We start from the raw sequence: 10,243 nt of genomic DNA on the forward strand, positions 1-10,243 counted from the left end.
CTATTTAGCTATTTTCCGATCTTGAGATCCGTCATACGGTCTCAATACAGGAGAAAAACGCTTCCGTTTTGTCCCCATTCACTGTCAATGGGGACAAAATGTAACTGAACAGAACGGAATTCTCCAAAATGCATTCCGTTCTCATACCGGAGAGCAGCGTGCAGCGGTTTTCTTTCCGTCCTGGGATGCGGAGAAAGATGGATCCGTCATGACCCACAATGCAAGTCAGTGGGGACGGATCCGTTTTCTGACACAATAAAAAATGGATCCGTCCCCCATTGACTTTCAGGGGAGTTCATGACTGATCCGTCTTGGCTATGTTAAAGATAATACAACCGGATCCGTTCATAACGGATGCAGACGGTTGTATCATCGGTAACGGAAACGTTTTTGCTGAACCCTAGTGTGAACGTAGCCTAAGGCCTCTTTCACCATGGCGTGTGCGGCCCGTTGCAGTATTGCGGCCTGCAAAATGCGGGCTGCAGTACAAGAGCACAGTGCGTGGGGCAGCCGCAGCGGATCGCAGACCCATTCACTTGAATGGGTCGCGATCCGGCCGTTCCGCAAAAAGATAGGACATGTACGGAAGTACGAGAAGAAACCCCACGGAAGCACTCCGTATCGCTTCCGTAGGGTTCCGTGGTTCCGTTATGCACCATTCCGCATCTCCGGATTTGCGGACCCATTCAAGTGAATGGGTCCGCATCCGTGATGCGGAATGCCCACGGAACGCCACCCGTGTATTGCGGATCTGCAAATGCGGTCCTCAATACGGCAACGGGCCGCACATGCCAGTGTGAAAGAGGCCTAAGTCTTTACAAGACTGTGCAGCATTTCTACTACTCCACTCACAGCCAGAGCTGACATCACAGTTCTGTCAGTTGGCTGCACTCTGCTTTCACATATAGGGTCAACTGTGTGTTAGTTATTGAGCTCCTGCTTGATGGTTATGGTAAAGCAGCAGAATTGAGGATGTAGGTTTGGATGTGACTGGAGCATAAAAATTGGTAGAATTTCCTAAAGAGCCATCATCCTTGAAAGATGCATTTATAATAATGATGGAGCGTTGTATTCTCCTGTCCTACAGTCATCCTCTCCCCTGAAATGGCTGATAACAGGAGGCAATAGACTGTATTCTCCTGTCCTACAGTCATCCTCTCCTCTGAAATGGCTGATAACAGGGGGCAATAGACTGTATTCTCCTGTCCTACAGTCATCCTCTCCCCTGAAATGGCTGATAACAGGGGGCAATAGACTGTATTCTCCTGTCCTACAGTCATCCTCTCCCCTGAAATGGCTGATAACAGGGGGCAATAGACTGTATTCTCCTGTCCTACAGTCATCATCTCCCCTGAAATGGCTGATAACAGGAGGCAATAGACTGTATTCTCCTGTCCTACAGTCATCCTCTCCCCTGAAATGGCTGATAACAGGGGGCAATAGACTGTATTCTCCTGTCCTACAGTCATCCTCTCCCCTGAAATGGCTGATAACAGGGGGCAATAGACTGTATTCTCCTGTCCTACAGTCATCCTCTCCCCTGAAATGGCTGATAACAGGGGGCAATAGATTGTATTCTCCTGTCCTACAGTCATCCTCTCCCCTGAAATGGCTGATAACAGGAGGCAATAGACTGTATTCTCCTGTCCTACAGTCATCCTCTCCCCTGAAGTGGCTGATAACAGGGGGCAATAGATTGTATTCTCCTGTCCTACAGTCATCTTCTCCCCTGAAATGGCTGATAACAGAGGACAATAGACTGTATTCTCCTGTCCTACAGTCATCCTCTCTCCTGAAATGGCTGATAACAGGGAGCAATAGACTGTATTCTCCTGTCCTACAGTCATCCTCTCCCCTGAAATGGCTGATAACAGGGGCAATAGACTGTATTCTCCTGTCCTACAGTCATCCTCTCCCCTGATATGGCTGATAACAGGGGGCAATAGACAGTATTCTCCTGTCCTACAGTCATCCTCTCCCCTGAAATGGCTGATAACAGGGAGCAATAGACTGTATTCTCCTGTCCTACAGTCATCCTCTCCCCTGAAATGGCTGATAACAGGGGCAATAGACTGTATTCTCCTGTCCTACAGTCATCCTCCCCCCTGAAATGGCTGATAACAGGGGCAATAGACTGTATTCTCCTGTCCTACAGTCATCCTCTCCCCTGATATGGCTGATAACAGGGGGCAATAGACAGTATTCTCCTGTCCTACAGTCATCCTCTCCCCTGAAATGGCCGATAACAGGGGGCAATAGATTGTATTCTCCTGTCCTACAGTCATCCTCTCCCCTGAAATGGCTGATAACAGGGGGCAATAGATTATATTCTCCTGTCCTACAGTCATCCTCTCCCCTGTAATGGCTGATAACAGGGGGCAATAGACTGTATTCTCCTGTCCTACAGTCATCCTCTCCCCTGAAATGGCTGATAACAGGGGGCAATAGACTGTATTCTCCTGTCCTACAGTCATCCTCTCCCCTGAAATGGCTGATAACAGGGAGCAATAGACTGTATTCTCCTGTCCTACAGTCATCCTCTCCCCTGAAATGGCCGATAACAGGGAGCAATAGACTGTATTCTCCTGTCCTACAGTCATCCTCTCCCCTGAAATGGCTGATAACAGGGGGCAATAGACTGTATTCTCCTGTCCTACAGTCATCCTCTCCCCTGATATGGCTGATAACAGGGGGCAATAGACAGTATTCTCCTGTCCTACAGTCATCCTCTCCCCTGAAATGGCCGATAACAGGGGGCAATAGATTGTATTCTCCTGTCCTACAGTCATCCTCTCCCCTGAAATGGCTGATAACAGGGGGCAATAGATTATATTCTCCTGTCCTACAGTCATCCTCTCCCCTGTAATGGCTGATAACAGGGGGCAATAGACTGTATTCTCCTGTCCTACAGTCATCCTCTCCCCTGAAATGGCTGATAACAGGGGGCAATAGACTGTATTCTCCTGTCCTACAGTCATCCTCTCCCCTGAAATGGCTGATAACAGGGAGCAATAGACTGTATTCTCCTGTCCTACAGTCATCCTCTCCTCCTGAAATGGCTGATAACAGGGGGCAATAGACTGTATTCTCCTGTCCTACAGTCATCCTCTCCCCTGAAATGGCTGATAACAGGGAGCAATAGACTGTATTCTCCTGTCCTACAGTCATCCTCTCCCCTGAAATGGCTGATAACAGGGGGCAATAGACTGTATTCTCCTGTCCTACAGTCATCCTCTCCTCCTGAAATGGCTGATAACAGGGGGCAATAGACTGTATTCTCCTGTCCTACAGTCATCCTCTCCCCTGAAATGGCTGATAACAGGGAGCAATAGACTGTATTCTCCTGTCCTACAGTCATCCTCTCCTCTGAAATGGCTGATAACAGGGGGCAATAGACTGTATTCTCCTGTCCTACAGTCATCCTCTCCCCTGAAATGGCTGATAACAGGGGGCAATAGACTGTATTCTCCTGTCCTACAGTCATCCTCTCCCCCTGAAATGGCTGATAACAGGGGTAATAGACTGTATTCTCCTGTCCTACAGTCATCCTCTACCCTGAAATGGCTGATAACAGGGAGCAATAGACTGTATTCTCCTGTCCTACAGTCATCCTCTCCCCTGAAATGGCTGATAACAGGGGGTAATAGACTGTATTCTCCTGTCCTACAGTCATCCTCCCCCCTGAAATGGCTGATAACAGGGGGCAATAGACTGTATTCTCCTGTTCTACAGTCATCCTCTCCCCTGAAATGGCTGATAACAGGAGGCAATAGACTGTATTCTCCTGTCCTACAGTCATCCTCTCCCCTGAAATGGCTGATAACAGGGGGCAATAGACTGTATTCTCCTGTCCTACAGTCATCCTCCCCCCTGAAATGGCTGATAACAGGGGGCAATAGACTGTATTCTCCTGTCCTACAGTCATCCTCTCCCCTGAAATGGCTGATAACAGGAGGCAATAGACTGTATTCTCCTGTTCTACAGTCATCCTCTCCCCTGAAATGGCTGATAACAGGGAGCAATAGACTGTATTCTCCTGTCCTACAGTCATCCTCTCCCCTGAAATGGCTGATAACAGGGGGCAATAGACTGTATTCTCCTGTCCTACAGTCATCCTCCCCCCTGATATGGCTGATAACAGGGAGCAATAGACTGTATTCTCCTGTCCTACAGTCATCCTCCCCCCTGATATGGCTGATAACAGGGGGCAATAGATTCTTCTTCTGCTGTAGAAACGTAGAGAACTGTAGACTGCAGGAGACGTTTTCTTTTTAATGCAGCATTATAAGTTTTATTTGACAGATTGTTGTCTGCAGGAAGCTGCGGTTAATTTAGCAACTGAACTGGAGATATCCGGAGTTTACAGTAAACATTAGTCCGCAGGAGACACAAGGTCCAGCCTCAACATGGAGACCAGAGACTGGAGGCTCCGTCCTTTACATATACATTACTTATCCTGTACTGATCCTGAGTTACATCCTGTATTATACTCCAGAGCTGCACTCACTATTCTGCTGGAGGGGTCACTGTATGTACATGGTCATGGACTCCACCAGCAGAATAGTGAGTGCAGCTCTGGAGTGAATGTTTTTTCCTCATGAGTCATTCACTGTTGATTTTGTTTTATTCCGTATTCTCTTTGCAGCGTGGGTAGTGAGAAGCTTTCAGTTGTGGGGTCTCCATATTGGATGGCTCCGGAGGTTTTGCGGTATGAACCTTACAATGAGACGGTAAGTGTGTCCTGTCTGCTGATATCTGCTGTACAGTAAATCACTTTCTGATCATTACCATCACTTCTGATGGTTTGTTACAATGTTCCAGTCCTGTGGGATAAATCAGCTGCAGCCTCTCTGCAGGCCACTAACTGTTACCATCAGCCGTGTCAAGACATCTAGTTTTCTTTTTACAATGGTTCTGTTCACTGACATGAAGCAGCTATGTGGAAAATGATAAATCTGAACACAAAGTTTATTAGAAACTAAAAAAAAACGTCATTTTATGATGATGAATCTTCTGTCCTCATCGCGCCGGGGGCGAGGCTGTCACCTACCTCTCACCTACATGAAAGGTGCGACTAGTGGAAACGTACACAGCGGTCGCCACGGTAACCAGCATTGATCAGAAATGTCAATATTCCTCCGCACATTGCCCGAGAAATACGTGAAATTCCTCTGGAGTATAATCAGCCCTCGCCTTGCGCTGGATGCGCCGTCACTGGTGGTAGAAGATTAACCAGCCTCTAATCTCGTACACAGGGAGCGACTCCACTGTGCAAACATCGCCCGCTGCTCGCCCGCTCATCAAAGGGTTACACACAGGTTGTCCTATGATGGGGGCAGTTAATTAGATGAAATGACACCGCACACCCTCCCTGCGTCTTGTCCACGAATTACGGAGTCTGGAAGGTCTAAAAAATATTGCGTGGAGGCCGCCATGATGTGGACTGAACCATTATTAAAGGGGGTTTCTGCAAACAGAAAATGACAATCTGTGTATAATGAAACCTTTGATGCATGTTGTGTTCTCTGCATGCTGTCAGTGAATAGAAACCTTATGTACTGTCAGATCATGGTCATTGAACAGGGGGTTGTGAAGACCCCCAGCATTGTTCTAACCTGTGGGTTTTCAGAGTGGAGTCCGCCATGTCTGAATGGAGTCTCCCCGTTCATGTCCAGCTAGCACAGCTGCAGTGATACATTGTAACGACCATACAGCTGTGTCATATCCTCTCTACATGAAGCTGTGAGGCAGGAGGTAGCCAGCGCCTCCTCCTATATGTGCATTTAATAGAAGTCAGTAGAGCTGCGGCTTGAAACGTGCCGCGGTTTGTGCTTTAATTCTTCACCTCCTTCCTCCAGGCTGACGTCTTCTCCTATGGGATCATCCTGTGCGAGATCATCGCCCGGATACAGGCGGACCCGGATTACCTGCCCCGCACAGAGGTAAGATATTTGCGGTTTCGGTCCATATCCCCCAGTACACCCCCACACCCTAAATTCTCAGGTAATGGACGTGTGGATCGCCGCTGCGCCGCCGGCCTCGTCTTTAGTTTGTGACTAATGTTTTTCCAGCCGCCCAGTAAGCGTAATGAGGGGAAGGTGCGTAATCTTTATCCTTGTATCCATGGCAACAAAATACTGATCAATATACGATCACCAAAAAATACCTGCATCGGGCGGAACGTTACATTAAAGGGACGGCCTCACTATGTAAATCTATGTACGAGTGTGCCACCTACTGGCCACAAGTGGAAGTACAAGACAAAATAATTGACCGTGGCCACCGTGAGGGGAGTTCTGCTCCGGGGGTCCCTGTAGTGCAGTGCTGGTGCCAGTGGGTTCTGATTTGGGTTTGTTTGTGCTACATGATCACATGACAACAAGGTGACCCGTCCTGTTTCTTTCTTGTGTCTAGAACTTCGGCTTGGACTATGATAGTTTCCAGCACATGGTCGGTGACTGCCCCCCGGACTTCCTCCAGCTGACGTTCAACTGCTGCAATGTGAGTACCCCCCCCCCCCCGATAACAGGAGCCCCCGGCAGACCCCCAGTGCGTGGCGCTGCCATTGTACTGTGACCTGGCACCTACAATGACAATGAGCCCCAAGTAAGCCAACTAGTCTGCGGTGTCATCCAGCCTCTGACCACTACAGACGGGGTCAGAAAACTGCAACGTTGTTTCAAATCCGTAAAAGCTGAAAGACCAATGTAGTGACATCAATGAGGGGGGGGGCCGCAGTGAATAGAGCAAGCAGGTGCCCTGAGATCAGTCACTGCAGCTTGATATCTGGCATCTTAATGGGGAGGCGCCATGAGGCGCCGCTGATCCCTGCCTCCAGGGTGTGCTTTATCAGTAATGCACTTGTCTGACTCTTCGGCAGATGGACCCAAAGCTCCGTCCTTCCTTCGTCGACATCGTGAAGCAGCTGGAAGAAATCGTACAACGCTTGCGAAAAGAAGAGGCTGAAAACGAGCGGCTGCAAAACAGCCCTGAGATTGAGACCAAGCTCCTTACAAAGGGTGAGTCCTGCCGTGCGCTGAGGGTTTGTGACAGTTGTATCCAGTACAGTCTTCTAGTTACAAGGTGTCGGTCCGGAGTCCAGGGTGTTTAGATCATGTCACGGGTCCCACCTCTGCCGTGAATGGAGCCGGTATTGGACTTGGGATTCGGGCCCCGTGCTGCAGATAGAAGTGGCCCCCGCACAGATCTGACACTGGCAAGGACGAGCCGACTCCTTTACAGCCTCCCGCCATCTTGCAGAATGTGTTTTCTTTGTGTCCATGCTGATTGAAATCTTATGAATCGTATAATTGAGCTTTTTTGTATTTTTTTTATTATTTTTTTTTGTTCTCCCTCAGTTTCCAGTGAGAAAAGTCAAGGGGTCAAACGTCTCATTACAATCCCGCAAGATGACAAAATCCCGCAGAAGTCGCCGCGCCCCCGACGGAACATCACGCTTTCCCGGAGCCAGTCTGATGTTTTTGCCCGGAAACCTGTGCGCAAGATAAATGTTCAGGACCCTTTTTATACCCCCAGCAAGGGGATGATCCGTAAGGTTAACCCTTTCAATGCCAGGGAGGACTTAAAAGGAGGGAAGATTAAATTCTTCGATATGCCCAGCAAGTCGGTCATCTCCCATGTCTTTGACTTGCATTCCCCCGAGCTGGAGGGGAGTCAGGCGGCGGGGCTGCTGCGGCAGCCCTTCACCCAGGACTCTGTGGACTATTGCTACGTACCCCGGAGACGCTGCAGTTCTCAGCCTGTCTCTCCCGAGCTCATGAAAAGAGACTGCTCCCCCGCTGCGGCCCTCTCCTCCACCATGGGCAGGAGTGACTCTGTGCAGCTCAGCAGCGAGGTGCGAGCGAGGCTCCTCTGTAACATCAAATATGGCGTATCTGAAATCCCACTCTATAAACCAAGATCCCCGGGCCCCGACTGCGTGCAGACTGAGGACATGGAATGCATGGATGGGTCTGGGGTCGTGGAAGGAAGCCACAACAGGAAGCCCGCGCCGTGTACGCAGCCCCCCTGCCTCCCCGAGGATGAGCGCTCGCTGGGCTGCAGCTCCGAGGCCATGGAAATAGAGGACGAACTGAACGACAACCAGCGGAGCTGCAGCCCGCCGGGGCCCTTACTGCCAGTGGACGGGACGGAGAGCAGGGACTGCCTGTGCGACTGTGTCCAGCTGCCGCCGTGGCGCGGTGAAGATGTGACGTTGTAGGGTTTACATGACCTCCGCTCGTAGGTTCCACTAGAACTGCTCCGTCCCTGGGATCCGCGCCATTCTTTAGAGGGCTTATGTCCCTGTCCCAGGCCATGTCTGCCGCGGTTATGGATGACCAAGGATCACAAGTGTCCTAAGAAGTCTTATAGGAAAGTGGCTGCATGGGGGAGGGGAGTGCTGTAACCCACAGCAACCAAAAATAAAAAAACAGAACCATTGACAATGCAAAAAAGTGGATGTTTGGCGCCTTCCACGCCTGTTTACCTCACGTGACCTGGAGTAACCCAGTATTAACCCCTTGTCAGCTAAGTCTGGCGTGACAGCACACTTGGGGGTTAATTATCAGTCTGGGATGATGTTGCTATAGGTGACAGCCCACTCGGGGTTAATAATTAGTCTGGGATGCCCGAACCTGTTCAGCGCCCTTGCATCCTGGGGTCCGATGTGACGCCCGCCCGGTGTCTGTCCCTGCGACCAGCAGCGTAAGTTACGTGCAAGTGTGAATTTAACTTTAAGATGTTTCCTGAGATTTTTTTTTGTGCGCCCCTCCCCCATCTGTGATGTCTTTTGCGGCCGGATCCTAGAGGGGCTGCTACGTACGGCGATTGTCGCTTTTAAGAGTTTTTGTTTTTTTCTGTCTAGCATTTGAATTGAATATTTTTTTATTTTAGAGAAGCAGAAATATATGGGGGACTGGGAGAAAAAAATACTGCAACCCCCATTATCCATCTGCACTGTCAGGTACAAGTGAAAAATGCGTTTAAGATGTGACTGCGACTGGTAGGAACGCCATCGCTGTGCCCCTCATCCACTGTGATGCTGAATACTGTAGAAATAAGCTGCCCCCTGGTGGTGGAGCGGGCTCCAACACCTTGTCTTGTCTAGCTTATGGTGCCCGGTCGCCCCTCCACTGAGACGGTATGAGGGCGCATTAATGCTTCGCACTCCTTTTACTCTGTTTTGTCATGTTCCACCAGTTTCGGGGAGACCTTTCTATTTCTTGCAGTACCAGTGCTCACCACTGGGGGCGCTGCAGCCAGCTGATATCTGCTACCTAAGGCAGTGGGTCTGAAATGTCGGGTATTCTGGTTATTTAGACTTGGACCTCATACCCTGTAGATGCTCCTTACAATAAACAGAGCGACATGTCCGGCATTCGTACGCCCTCTCCATTGATTTCTGTGGGAGTTCCGAAGATAGCAACATGCTATCCTATTGGGGCTGCAGACTATTGCCCCTGTATCCCAACACCCCACCATATTGCTGCCGGCACAGGACCCGAACTGTGCAACACTCATCAGGTGACCGGCGACTTTCGTCTGTGGTGCGGATTCTAAATTCCCAGCCTTTTAGTTCTCGCTACAAGGCCAAAGGTGCAAGCTGCGCTGGTTTTACGCAATGACTTCTGCGCCCTATGGTGCGGACTTGTCCGTCGTGGGGGTGCTGCCCATATATATATATATTTTCTATGTTTCCTTTGGTTCCTGGGGAAATGAGTTGGAGACGGGCAGTTTATATAAAGGGAGCAAAGCGTTATCCAACTGGTCACGGGGCCCCATGCGCTCCCTGCGTGTGGGGGGGCGAGAACTCTGCTCCTGTATCTATGATGTATAACGCTGTCTGTCTCTGCCCGACCTCCACTGTGATGATTTGTACTGAACTTATTACAGATGAGGTCGGACAGGGACACACAGCGTTATAATAGGTCCGGTCCCAGGAGCCGAGACTTTCCAACCCTGGATCTGTAGAATAAATGATGGCCACGTCCTTGGACCAATCACTGCACGAGTCTTAACTTTGCGCCGCTGATCTGTATCGACTGCAGCGTAGCTCCCAGTTAGAAGATCCAATTCCTGCAGTCGCCTCTCCCCCTCCTATAGATTATAATGGATGATTCTACCACCGATTATTTACAAATCCGAGAAAAAGGTGAAAATAAAATGTTTTTATGAGATTTCTGTACTTATTTTTTTAACTTTTTTTTTTTTTTTTACAATTTTATTATTTGTAAAACACTAT

General features: G+C 49.4%; 1 protein-coding gene across 1 annotated transcript in view; it reads left to right on the forward strand.

Annotated features, from left to right (window-relative positions):
• Nucleotides 1–9,085, forward strand: part of TESK2 (testis associated actin remodelling kinase 2) — a 31,764-nt gene extending 22,679 nt beyond the window's left edge. Inside the window, exons 7-11 of the mRNA XM_040408177.1 lie at nt 4,646–4,730; nt 5,859–5,942; nt 6,415–6,501; nt 6,881–7,019; nt 7,359–9,085. Coding sequence (XP_040264111.1) covers nt 4,646–4,730; nt 5,859–5,942; nt 6,415–6,501; nt 6,881–7,019; nt 7,359–8,221 — 1,258 coding nt within the window. The 3' untranslated portion in view covers nt 8,222–9,085. The remainder of the gene's footprint in view (nt 1–4,645; nt 4,731–5,858; nt 5,943–6,414; nt 6,502–6,880; nt 7,020–7,358) is intronic.
• The last annotated feature ends 1,158 nt before the right edge of the window (nt 9,086–10,243 follow it).

The sequence above is a fragment of the Bufo bufo genome, chromosome 9 (assembly GCF_905171765.1).
Source record: "Bufo bufo chromosome 9, aBufBuf1.1, whole genome shotgun sequence".
NCBI lineage: Eukaryota > Metazoa > Chordata > Amphibia > Anura > Bufonidae > Bufo > Bufo bufo.